Source organism: Orycteropus afer, unplaced genomic scaffold, assembly GCF_000298275.1.
Source record: "Orycteropus afer afer isolate SDZICR_OR568_19922 unplaced genomic scaffold, OryAfe1.0 scaffold00362, whole genome shotgun sequence".
Taxonomy (NCBI): domain Eukaryota; kingdom Metazoa; phylum Chordata; class Mammalia; order Tubulidentata; family Orycteropodidae; genus Orycteropus; species Orycteropus afer.
The window spans coordinates 2745324-2759187 of NW_006921949.1; the positions used below are offsets into that span (position 1 = coordinate 2745324).

The window sequence follows — 13864 nt, forward strand, 5'->3', positions numbered from 1 at the left end:
TAATGAGATTGAAGACAAATACCTGAATAGTTCTTTGGAAAGGGATCAGTCAGAAAAAAGATTAAAACAAAATACAGAAAGCCTAAGGTTCATGTGGGATACCATCAAAAGCAATAACCTACATGGCCTTGGAATTCCAGAACAGGAAGAGAAAAATGAAACCACTGAGAAAAATGTCCAAGATTTGTTGGAGAAGAACTTCCCTGATATGATGAAAGATGAGAATATATCCATTCAGGAAGGCCAACGAACCCCAAACAGGACAGACCCCAGAAGAAAATCACCAAGATATATCATCATCAAATCAAACTCACCAAAACCCAAGACAAGGAAAGAATCATGAGAGCAGCACGGGAAAAATGAAAAGTTACCTACAAGGGGCAACCAATAAGACTAAGCTCGGATTTCTCAACAGAAACCATGCAGGCGAGAAGACAGTGGGATGGTATATATAAAACACTGAAAGAGAAAAATTTCCAACCAAGAATTATTTACCCAGCAAAATTGTCCCTCAAATATGAGGGTGAAATTAGGACATTTCCAGATAAGCAGAAATTAAGGGAATTTGTTAAAACCAGGCCAACCTTACAAGAGATGCTAAAGGGAGTCCTTTGAATAGAGAAGCAACAACAGCTAATAACAACTGACCATTAACACACATGATGATATAACCCAGAAACCAACACAGCTATGGAAGTATCCAAAGTAGATAAGCCTACAAGATTGTAAGGAGGGAAACAGAAACACCAACCGACAAATAAGGACAACTACAAACCAAAAAGAGGGAAAAAAAATCTGTGTCGTGACAGAACTTCTAGATGGTTGGGAAGTCAAAACAACTACAAGATAGAACGGACTGTTCTACACTTGGGAAGAAAACTATAAATCACATGGTAACCTCAAAGAAAAATGATAAACCTTCACATCAAAATAAAAAAGAGGACCAGCATAAATATTCAGCAAATACTAAAACAATAGCAATGAAGGAAGTGATAACATGATTCATAAACAAAACAAGCTCAGCATAGAAAATTATATGGAACAAAGAAATTGACACAAGGAAAAAGCACATGACAAAAATGACAGCAACAAATTCATATTTGCTGATAATTACATATCTGGCAAGGGACTTATCTCTAAGATTGATGGAAAACTCCAATACCTCAACACCAAAGGAATTAACAATCCAATTGAAAAATGGGCAGAAGACATGAATAGACACTTCACCAAGGAGGATATTCAGGTGATCAGTTAATACATGAAAAGATGCTCACAATCATTGGCCATTGGAGAGATGTAAATCAAAACTGTGAGGTCACGGTAAGGAGAAGAGGACGCACAAAAGTGAGGTTAAAGAGAAGTTTTTATTCTGCACTTTTGGGCGAGGTTTACAGGTCCCGTGAGGGGCCCGGGTGAGGTTCACGGGTCCCTGAGAGGGCCCGAGAAGTTGCGCCACCTGGCTGGGGAGGGTAGAGTTTATATAGTCTTGTAGAGGACCTAAGTGGGGACACTGAGGAAATGGCAGGGTCCAGTTAGCTATTGGCGTGGGTCTTCAGCTAATTAGCATGAGGGGGCTTCACAGGAGGAAGTTTATCATCACATGGGACTTTCCAGCCTGGGTGGGTTCTGCCACCTCGGTTGTCTTATCTGGTTGTCTCATCAGGGCCTGACGCCTGGAGGAAGCTTCCAACTGAAATGTTGGTGGCTTGAGTTTACACCAGCCTAACAAAAACAACAATGAGATATACCATCTCACCCCAGCACTGATGGCAAGGTTCAATGAGACAGAAAATAACTAATGCTAGTGGGGATGTGGAGAGATTGGGACTCTCATACACTGCTTGTGTGACTGTGAAGTGACACAACCACTGTGGAAAGCAATATGGCGATTCCTTAGAAAGTTGGAATTGGAGATACCATTTGACCCAGCAATCCCATTACTAGGTATATATCCTAGAAAGGTGAGAGCCAGGATAGGAACAGATACATGCACGCTCATGTTCATCACAGCACTATTTACAATAGCAAAAAGGTGGAAACAACCTACATGCCCATCAGCAGAAGAGTGGATGACCAAACTATGGTACAAACACATACTGGAATGCTATGCAGCACTAAAGAATAATGTAGAGTCTGCAGAACACCACATAATAGGGATGAACTTGGAGGACATTATGCTGAGTGACATAAGTCAGTCACAGAAGGACAAATATAGTATTAGTTCGTTGTTGTGGAGGGTCAGGGAAAGGTTTCTATATGGAGGGAAACTTTTTTGTTGGTTGACAGGGATGGGAGGGGAGGGGAGAGAGCACTGCAAAAAATAAAATCATTGACCCATGTCACTTTATTTTTGTGTATTTCACTGTACATAAATTTATTTCAATAAAATGCATTTTTAAAAAATTCCTAAGTTCTAAAATTACATTAAAATATATGGTGTCAGTATTACTAGTTTGTATATTTTGAGAGGGCAAAGGATTAATATCATTATTCTTAAGAATTTCTTTTTTTTTCTTTTAGCTGTATGCCATACCTATGCCAGAGATTAAGTCTTAAATTCAAATTGCCATTCTTGGTTTATATGAAATTTGGTTAAAAAATTTTGTGTTCAATATAAGAAAATTATAGAAATATTTTCTGGTTAAACCCCAAATGTTATTTATTTATTTGAGTCTACATACATAATAGGTAGAATTCGGCTCAGGAAAAACATTTAAATAAGAAATATTACTGGATTAATTTATAAATGACATTATTATGTCTCTGACACCAACTTTATTATTTGTTAATATTTTATTGCAGTAAAAATACATATTAAAAAACACATGCCATTTCAATTTTTTTATACATACTATTCAGTGACATCAATTTTATTCATCATGTTGTACAGTCACCATTATTATCTATTTCCACATTTTTCCATCACCCTTAACAGAAACTTGGTACCCTTTAAGCAATGATTTCTTCAGTCTCCCCTCTCTCCCACCCCTAGTAGCCACTAATAAACTGATCTCTATACACTTGTATGTTTATATATAATCTAATTACATAATCAGTTTAGTGTTTGGAGAGTATGAATTCCGTTAAAACTGTGCTATGCAACAAAAGTAGAAAATGGAAGTTTGTTTTGTTTTGTGACTATATGTTCATCTGAAGAAAATTTCCTCACCTTTTTTTAAATGTTATTTTTAATTTAAAATTTAATTAGATACATATTTGTATGTTGACTTTGGGTCAACAGAAATCTCTAATTTTTATTCTTTTTTTGATTCTTTTTAGAGTTGGTGGTTCCAAGATTTTGTTCAGAATGACTTTAGGAAGAGAAGTGATGTCTTCTCTTCAGACAATGTCTTCCTTTACTGCAGCTGGCAGAAATGTTTTAAGATGGGATCTGTCACCAGAGCAAATTAAAACAAGAACTGAGGAGCTCATTGTGCAGACCAAACAAGTGTATGATGCTGTGGGAATGCTCGCTGTTGAGGAAGTAACTTACGAGAACTGTTTACAGGCGCTGGCAGATTTAGAAGTAAAATACATAGGTAAGTAGGATGCAAAGGTGTATTAATATTTCCTTTTCTGGGCATCATAAACCATTTAATGCTTTCTGGCTTGGCAGTCACTTTTCCAGTTTTATAAGACATTGGCTTTTGCCTAATGGTTAATGAATTGCTTAGAATTAAATTACCAAAGACTTAAAAAATTTTTATGATGTTGGCAAACGTATGTAAAATCCATATTCTCATCCTAGTGCTATCTGGAGAGTATTTTGGCAATGTATGCAGTCGATTCTCATTATTTGCAGTAATTATGTTCTGTAAAGTCACTGTAAACACTAAATTAGCAAATAGTGAATGTTGCTCTTAGGAGAAATATAGGGTTAGGTTCCTGCAAGCCTCTTTCATAACATTTTTGTCAGCTGATCAATACTTACTTTGTTTTAAGTGTCTTTCTGTTTAAACATGCCTTACTTAATGCATATTGCTGATTCATTTACATAGAATTCAAAGCTTATCTAATGCAGATATTCTCTCTGTGAGGTACATCACAGCCTTCTTGCACTTAGGAACACTAGACAGCACTTCAGCACTAGGGGACCCTTTTAATTAGCAAAATCATTAACAGAAAGCACAAAAATGCAAAAAACATGTCACTAACTAGACTGCAAAAAGGACCCTTGTTTACAGTGTGAAAACTTAAATAAGAAGACAGAGCGTCATCCTGTTCGACCTCCTCTGGGAACATGTGCACTGGGCGACTCACATTTTCACCCTCTGAGCATGTCCATGCATGACCACGAGAGACTATGAATACTAATTATGGGGTTGCAAATAAATTTTATCAAGTAGGCAATTGCAAATACGCAATCTGTGAATAATGGGGATTGACTGTGTCAGAGCTTCTAAGAAGCTCATACCCTAGCCCAGTAATTCCAAATGTAAGCATCCTAAGGAAATATTCAGAAATACAGGCAAATTTTGTGTGTAAATTATGCATAAATAGGTATTCAATCATATTAAAAGCTTAGAAACAACCCCTAAGTGTCAGCCAATAGAGTGGCTCAGTAAATTATGAAACATCTTTTTACTGTAATACTATATAGCCATTAAAATCATGTTTCAGCACCAGTATTTAATGACACAGAAGAAAATAAACAAATTTAAAAAATGGTTACTATCTTAAGTTGTTGTTGTTGTTGTTATTGTTGTTATGTGCTATCAAGTCGGCCCGACTCATAACGACCCCTTCTTGGGTTTCCAAGGCAGTATTACTACAGAAGTAGATTGCCCAACCTTCCTTCTGAGGAGTGGCTGGTGGGTTTGAACCGCCAGCCTTCTGGTTAGCAGTCAAGTACCTTAGGCACTATACTACCAGAGCTCCTACTGTCTTAACTGATAGGTTTTTATTTGAGTTTTATTTTCTTCCTTGTGCTTTCCTTATATTTTCCAAATTTCCTAAAGTAAAAAGATATTATTTTTATAACGTATGTATTAGGCCCTTTGAGTTAGAAGAAATGAAGACTCACTTGCCGTACTAGTAAGGTTTGGACATATTTTGTAGGGTAATAATGGCTACATAATCTTGGCTGTATATTCAGGTTTTATAAAAACATAGGATAGTTGTAGAGCTAGATATCATAATCACTTGTGTGCACTCTAGAATTTGGAAGTTTGTCCAAAATCCAGCATAGCCCTAGAACTGGTCATCTCATCTCACCAGCCCCTCAACACTAATTCTGTGTACTACTGTAATAGGGACTTGACTACTTTCTCATCTCCATTTTGCTCTTTCAGTGTCTGTCTTTACTACTTTCTTTACTCTCATTACTGACTGTGACATCCTGTTATAAGTCTTGAGTTTAAACTACTGAATAAAAAGATATGATTGGTCTTGTTATTCAAAGTCAAAGGAATAGGGTTGGCCCCTATTCAACACAACCTTTAATTTCATAGGTGTCTCCCCCTACTCCAGATTTGGGTTGTCCATAGACTAGGTGCACACTTCAACAGCCAAGATGATATTACACATTGGACTAATATAAAATATCAGCAGGGAAAAAATGATATCTTCAAGAAATTATTTTAGACAAGCATATGAGATGGACATTTACTTTAAACTTTGTAAACCCGCCACCAAAAAAAAGTAGATCTTTTAAATATATTTTCAGTTCTGCAGTGCTTGTTCTTTTCTCCTATAAATTTATCTTTGTGGGATAATCATTATTGTTTTAGTTTGGGAAGAAATTTCTTAAAGACTAACTTTTCTTATCTGTGCATGTTCTCAGAGTTTGTTATGCCTTCTACAAAAGCTGTTAAAGTACCTGTTAAAATTTTATTTTAACAACTTAAAAAAAATATCTGTTTGTCTAGTCTCAGTACTGGGCATTAGCATTGTTTATAGTTTAGCAGTGAGAGCATAAAGTCTGGTTCCAAGTCTTTGTGGCAAAGGAAGGAAGGAAGTGTATTTCAGCATTATTGTTTGTTTAAGAATATGTTTCTAATTTTATTTTATTTTTTTAATTTTTATTATGATTTGGGTGAGTTTCCAGAGCAAACTCATTTTCCATACAGCAGCTCACATATGCTTTGTCTCATGACATTGACTGCAATTTCCCACAATGTAACAGCTCCCCTTCTACTTCTTCCCCATAGTTGCCTCTTTCCTATATCCTTCCCTCCCATGCACTCCTGCCCCCCAAGCTGTCTCCTTGTGCGTACACAGCCCTTCTATTCTCCCATGGTTGATCTCTCCGAGGAGTATATCTACCTAATATAAATATTCAGTTCATATGCCTGTCTTTTGTTTGACTAGAAGCCACAGAAGTGAGTTTAATTCCAGACCTGAAGGGCAGCTAGGGGCCATAGTCTCAATGGTTCCACCAGACTTCATCAGACCAGCAAACCTGGTCTCTTTTATTTTAAAAGCCCATTCTTTATTCACTTGTAGAAAATTGAGAGATGACAGAAATGATCTTATAGATAAGGAAGGAATTTATATGCAGTTGGTTAAGCTGTAACTGTATGTCTCTAGGATAAAGTTTGTAGAAGAGATAGTTGCTTCAGATTTGAGAAGCAGAAAATTATTTAGCTCTCTGAAATGGTGATGGCTACTTGCAGAGGAGCTCTGGTAGCGCAGTGCCTAAGGCCTTGACTGCTAACTAGAAGGCTGGTGGTTCAAACCCACCAGCCATGCCTTGGAAGGAAGGTTGGGCAATCTACTTCCATAGTGATACCACCTCGGAAACCCAAGGAGGGGTCGCTATGAGTTAGCTCCGACTTGACAGCACATAACAACAACAACAACAACAGCTTGCAGCAACAGGAGTCTGTGCATGTCTCAGACAGCTGTGTGCTCAACTAGTAGCCAAAAGGTTGGCAGTTCAAACTTACCTAGAGGCTTCTCCAAAGATAGGCTTGGGGATCTACTTCTGAAAGTTCACAGCCTTGAAAATCTCTATGTATCAGCATCTACTTGTGGGCAACTAAAAACAGTTGCAGCAACAACAGACACAGAGGTGCTAGCAGGTTTCAGCTTGTTTTCTCATTCTCCTTCACTCCACATCTAGCTCTTCTTGATTGCTGACCCCACTCACCAGTAGTAGCTCTAGGCCCTTTGTCAGACCTTTAGCTGTGGATACCTAGACTTCTTTTGAAGACTTCTCTATCAACTCCCCTTTTGGAATCCCATCTTGGCAGCTGGGTGTTCTTGGCTTCTTTTCAGAGCAAATGGTTGGTGTTCCACTGATCTACCCACTCTACTCTCAAAGCTACACTTTACATCCCCACCCACAATTGTATAAGTTCTAATTAGTATACTGAATTTCTTATCCCATAACTAATGGTAGTTCTGCTTCCCTACTTGAATCCTGACTGAGTCAATGTGCTTTTCCCAAAGTAAAAATAATTGAACCTATACAACAATAGCTCTGGTAGTGTAGTGCCTAAGGCACTTGACTGCTAACCAGAGCGCTGGCAATTCAAACCCACCAGCCACTCCTCGGAAGGAAGATGGAGCAATCTACTTCCGTAGTGATACTGCCTGGAAAACCCAAGGAGTGGTCGCTATGAGTCAGGTCCTACTCCACGGCACATAACAACAATAGCAATACAACAATGGCCACTACTCATCGGTCAGTTTGTCATACTATGGTGGCTTGTGTGTTGCTGTGAGGCTGAAGACTACGCCACCAGTATTTCAAATACCAGCAGGGTCACCCATGATGGACAAGTTTCAGTGGAGCTTCCAGACTAAGACAGACTCAGCAGAAGGAAAGGGCCATCCACTTCTCAAAGAATTGGCCAGTGAAAACTGTGAATAGCAGTGAAACACTGTGTGGTATATTACTGGACAACTTTATAAGAATATGTTTCTGATTTCAGATTTGTGTATTTTATGTTGCTCATTTAAGATCTTGAGCCATATTCCTTCTTAATAACTTTTTGTGCTAATTTTAAAAACTATACTGAAATTAGGAGCTCTGGTAGCATAGTGCCTAAGGCACTTGACTGCTAACCAGAAGGCTAGTGGTTCAAACCCACCAGCCACTCTTCAGAAGGAAGGTTGGGCAATCTGCTTCCATAGTGATACTGCCTCGGAAACCCAAGGAGGGGTTGCTATGAGTCACGTCTGACTCGACTGACACATAACAACAACAAATACAGAAATTGTCACTGTATATTTAACTATATCATTTAAACAAGTACTATATGTATCAAAATTTAAATCTTCTGTTTCGTTATTTTCTTAGTCAAGGGACATAAAATTATATACAGGTATCTTCTGTTACCTGGAAGTAGAGCATTCCTCTGTAACCTTTTGTAAGCTGAAATGGCATAAAGCAAGGCAATTACTGTTAATTTATATGGGAATAATTTTTGAGCATTTCCAGACCTAAAAATAACCTATCAAATCATAGCAAATAACACTAACATATAGTGTTCACAGACTCATTTCAAAGCTGTGGCAGCTTGATGCTGAGTGTAGTTCTGGGAAGGAGCTTGGTGACACCACTCTTGCAGCTCTGGGTGTGTGCTACCTTGTTAATGGTTTGCTGCAAAACAAACACTGAATGCTAGCTTCATTTTACACCTTTTTTCATAAAAGCAAAAATCCTCTTCAGATTTCTTTCAGTTAGCAGAAACAGGTACTAATGTAGGCTTTTCCTAAAACCAAAGTGAACTTTTGAAAAGCAGGGATACCTGTATTTAATCAAATCCTGAATGCATAATTACATAATTTATTTTTCAAAAATATGTATCATTGAACTATTCAGATATCTGTGACTGGTTTTTTGTTTGTTTTTAAAGCTTTATTTGTAACAATGCTTTAAGAGGACTGATATGAGTCCCATAGCTTGTTTAACTGTACAAATCTCGGTACTGCTATTTACTTTCTACTCTGGTGGCCTAGTGCCTAAGGCATTAGACTGGTAACCAGAAGCCTGGTGGTTCAAATCCACCAGCCCCTCCTAAGAAGGAAGGTTGGGCAATCTACTTCCGTAGTGTTAATGCTTCGGAAACCCAAGGAAGGGTCGCTTTGAGTTGGATCCACCCAATGGCAATGTGTTTGGTTTTTGGTTTGGTATATATCATATGGGAGCTCAGGTGGCATAGTGCCTAAACCATTTGGCTGCTAACCAGAAGGCTGGGGGTTCAAACCCACCAGCTACTCCCCAAAAGGAAGGTTGGGCAGTCTACTTACATAATAATACCGCCTCACAAACCCAAGGAGGGGTTACTATGAAGTCAGATCCAACTCAACAGCAGTGAGATCTATCATATGGGTTAATTTTTCCTATTTATATTTCCTTCAGAATACTGAAGATAGTAATGTAATAAATCATTTTCATTTTCGTTCTATAATATAGGCTATTTTACTGACAGATTCTTGCTCAGTTAAAGCCAAAATACTAATGTATGAAAAGTCCAAGAACCAATTTTAATTTGTGGAGATTAGAGCAAACTAAGACTCCTCTGAAGACAGGCCTGGCAATCTGCTTCCATAAGGTCAGTCTTGAAAACTCTGTGGAGCAGTTCTACTCTGTACACACGGGGTCACCATGAGTCAAAATTGACTCCATGGCAACTAACAACAACAACATTACCATTATCCTTTAATAAGAGATAGCCACAATATCCAGCTGCTATCTACTTAGATTTCAAGGAATCTGGAATCCTCCATAATTGCATGAAGTTTTTTATATTTATATACTTCTGTGCGTTTGGGGGAGGGTCCATAACCTTCAGGAATTTATACTAAAACAGGAACTGTTTTGGTTACCTAGTACCACTCTGACAGGAAATATACCACAAATGGGATGGCCTTAACAAATGAATTTATTCTTACAATTTGGAGGCTTTAAGTCCAAGTTCAAAGTGCCAGGCTCTAGGGGCTGGATGAAACCTTTGGCTTCAGCTCTGCTTCTTGCTCCCGGCCCACTGAAGCTAGAGGCATCTCTTCTCTCAGGCAGCTACTGGCTGCTGAGGCTAACAAGCCCAAGGTCGACAAATAAAATGGCACAGTCCCGATGTTACTAAACTACATGGCAGACCATTAATTCAAGTCCATTGTAAGTCTTAAGGTCGGCAGAGCATGGCAGGATGCTGAACAACGACACAGCTACATGCAGGATCCAAACATGCCATAAGCTAGAGACTATCCCCAAGACTTCTCCTTATATACAGGAAGTAGACCACATCACAAAGTCAGCTACTCAGCTGCTTGTGGTAGAGTCTCATCATGGGGAATAACTACCACCAACTGCCCAGCCACTCAACCAGGCCCAGCCAAGTTGACATACAAATTTAACTACCACACTTCTACCCCCTTGTCAACTTGGCACCTGGACAGATCTTCACTGGGTGGCATCTGTACAGATCTTTCTCACTAGGTGGCTCTAATCCCCTAGTTCCTGAGTGGCGACCTCACCCCCTTTGCCTGGCAGGCCCTGTTCCTCTCCCTCTTGGGCATGGCAGCCCTGCCCCCTCACTCTTGGGCAGCAGCTATGGCTCCATCCCACTAACTTACATGAACGAGCAGCCCCACACCCCAGAACCAAGTTGCTGAAGGTCTAACTCTTTGAAACCTAGGAGGCTATGATGGCTCCACCCCCAAAGACCATGGTCCTACCCTTTGAGGCTAACGCAGCTCTGCTTCCCATTTCCTTAGTCTCTCCCTTTCTGCTGGTTAATGTCCAAGGGCAACCCACTCCACTGGAAATCTTTCTGCTCAAAGGACACTTAGCTTTCTTGCTCAGTGGGCCGGTGAACGTGCTACTCCATTTTATGCCAGTCTCTTCACCAATTAATGCCTGAAGGCAACCTATTCTGCCAGGAAACTGCCTACCCAGTGGCACCTGGCTTTCTCCTCCGTGGGCTGGTAGCCTGTTTTGCTGTTAAATGCCAGTCTCTAGGCTGTGCTACTGTTCTCTTTCATGCTGATCTCTCTGCCGGTATCTCCCTTCCAGTCTCTTGGCTCTGCTCCTGCTGTTTCTTATGCCATATGCCAGGGTCTCGGGTCAAGGATACACTCCACACCTGTTTCCACATTTTAGGTATCTGTCAAAGCAGCACCCCACTCTCTCAGTGCCATATTCTGTTCTGGTTACCAAGTGCCACTCTGACAAGAATATACCACAAATGGGATGGCCTTAACAAACGGGAAGTTTATATTTGCTCACAATTTGGAGGCTTTACATCCGAGTTCAAGTGCCCGGTTCTAGGGGCTGTGTGAAAGCCCCTCAACCTTGGGCTTCAGCTCTGCCTCTTGCTCCTGGCCCACTGAAGCTAGAGGCATCTCTTCACTCAGGCAGCTACTGGCTGCTCAGGCTAACAAGCCCAAGGTCGACAAATAAAATGGCACGGTCCCGATGTAACCAAACCACATGGCAGGTCATTAATTCAAGTCCATTGTAAGTCTCAAGGTCAGCAGAGCATGGCAGCCTGTTAAACAACATACATGGTTACATGCAGGGTCCAAGCGTGCCAAAAGCTAGAGACTATCCCCAAGGCTTCTTATATACAGGAAACAGACCACATCTCAAAGGCAGCTACTGATTTGCTTGTGGTAAATCCCACTGTGGAGGTGATTGCCAGTCTCATCATTGGGAATAACTACATCCAGCTGCCCAACTACTCATCCAGGCCCAGCCTAGTTGACATACAAATTTAACTACCACAGGAACCCTGTTTATAATAAAACAAGTGCAGTGGTTAAGCACTCTGCTGCCTACCAAAAGATTAGCAGTTCGAATCCACCAGCTGTACTATGGGAGAAAGATGAGGCAGTCTGCTTCCGTGAAGATGTGCAGCCTTGGAAACCCTATGACGCAGTACTGCCCTGTCCTCACTGTGAGTCAGAATTGACCTGACAGCAATGGGCTTTTTTTTCCCCCCAGTAATAAGATAAAACCAAATCCAACCCACTGTCGTTGAGTTGATGCCAACTCACACTGAATTTATGGACAGGGTAGAACTGCCTCATAGGGTTTCCAAAGATGTAAAACTTTATGGAAGCAAACTGCCTCTTCTTTCTCCCACAGAGTGGTGAAGGGTTTGAACCATTGACCTTTTGGTTAGCAGCCACATAACTACTGTGCTACCAAAACTCCAGACAAGGTTAAAAGCACCTATTCTAAGCACATTCCACCACCCCTCTGAGTTAATGTGCTAGTTTCTTAAGCAGTCTTGGCCTCTGCCAGCCTCCATGCTTGTAATCTCTACTGCTCCAGCCCCTCCTGAGCACCTCCACTTCCCTAACCATCCTCTAAGGTCTAACGCAATTATTGCGGTCTATTAATTAGTACCCCAGCCCTTGACACTACTATCCTCTTTATTTGACAAAGAATATTCTCTGTTTTGTATTGTTCTGTAACATTTTATATACTTTCCCCAAAAAATTATAAGATGCCTGAATACAAGAACTATGTTTTTTTCCTCCTACATTTCCAGTTAATTAATTATGACTTAAACATATTTTGATAATTGCTCAGTGCACAACACTTATTATTGTTCTTAATGGTACCAACCTGAACAGCCAAGTCCTGCATTAGATGCTGTTCCTTGATAGCATGAGGAACCTTTACTGGAAGTATAAAATGAAAAATTTAGATCTGAATAATCATTCATCTAGATGGAAGGTATTTGACTTAGTACTTACTCGACGAGTCTTGGTGCAAATGAGTAACATACTTCACTGCTAAATGAAAATTTGATGGTTCAGGTTCACCCAGAGGCACCTTGGAAGAAATGTCTGGCACTCTGTTGTTGCTGGGTGCTGTCAGGTAGGCTCTAACTCATAATGATCCTATGCAAACAGAACGAAACACTGCCAAGCCCTGCACCATCCTCAAAGACATTGCTGTGCCTGAGTCCATCATTGCAGCTATATGTCAGTCCATCTCACTGAGGGTCTTCCTCTTTTTCAGTGACTCTCTACTTTATCAAGCATGATATCCTTCTCCAGAGAATGGTCCCTTCTGATAACAAGACCAAAGTACATGAGACGAAGTCTGGCCATTCTTGCTTCTAAGCAGCATTCTGACTGTACTGCCTCCAGGATAGATTTGTTCATTCTTCTGGGAGTCCATGGTATTTTTAGTATTCTTTGCGAATACCACAATACAAAGACATCAGTTCTTTGGTTTTCCTTATTCATTGTCCAGCTTTCACATGCATGTGAGGTGATTGAAAATACCATGGCTTGGGTTAGGTGCAACTTAGTTTTCACAGTGACATCTTTCCTCCTTAACACTTTAAAGAGATCTTTTGCACCAACAAGGATTGTGAAGATGGTACAGGACTGGGCAGTGTTTCGTTTTGTTGTACATAGGGTTGCTATGAGTTGGAGTCTATCCAAGAGAAACTAACAACAACAACATAATGAGATGGATAGAACTGGGGGAGACTTCTCTTTGTGTTGTGTTTTCCTATGTATAAGCACATGCAGATAAGTATAAAATTCAGTGGGAACTCATTTTCAAATAAACATATATTGCTTTTGTTAGATGCCCATGAGTTGGCTATGACATAGTGACCCTATGGACAACAGAGTGATACATTGCCTGATCTTGCACCATCCTCACAATCTTTGCTATGCTTGAGCCCATCATTGAAGCCACTGTGTCAATCCATCTTGTTGAGGATCTTCCCTGCAAAAAGGGCAAGGAGGCCACATATTCGGACCTCCTCTATTCCCACAAGAGGAAGGCAGAATCACCATCAATAGTGCAAGGCCTATTACTGCAAGGCCAGACATGCTGCCTCCCTCCAGCCCTTTCACCAACTGTTACTCCCAAAGCACCCATCACCTCTCTCCTGGGTTCGATAATTCACTGCAGTGACCACACAGAGCTCACAGATTATGAGTT

General features: G+C 40.2%; 1 protein-coding gene across 1 annotated transcript in view; it reads left to right on the forward strand.

Annotated features, from left to right (window-relative positions):
* NLN (neurolysin) overlaps window positions 1-13864 on the forward strand; it is a 225002-nt gene that overhangs the window by 88043 nt on the left and 123095 nt on the right. Inside the window, exon 2 of the mRNA XM_007952864.2 lies at window positions 3280-3539. Coding sequence (XP_007951055.1) covers window positions 3280-3539 — 260 coding nt within the window. The remainder of the gene's footprint in view (window positions 1-3279; window positions 3540-13864) is intronic.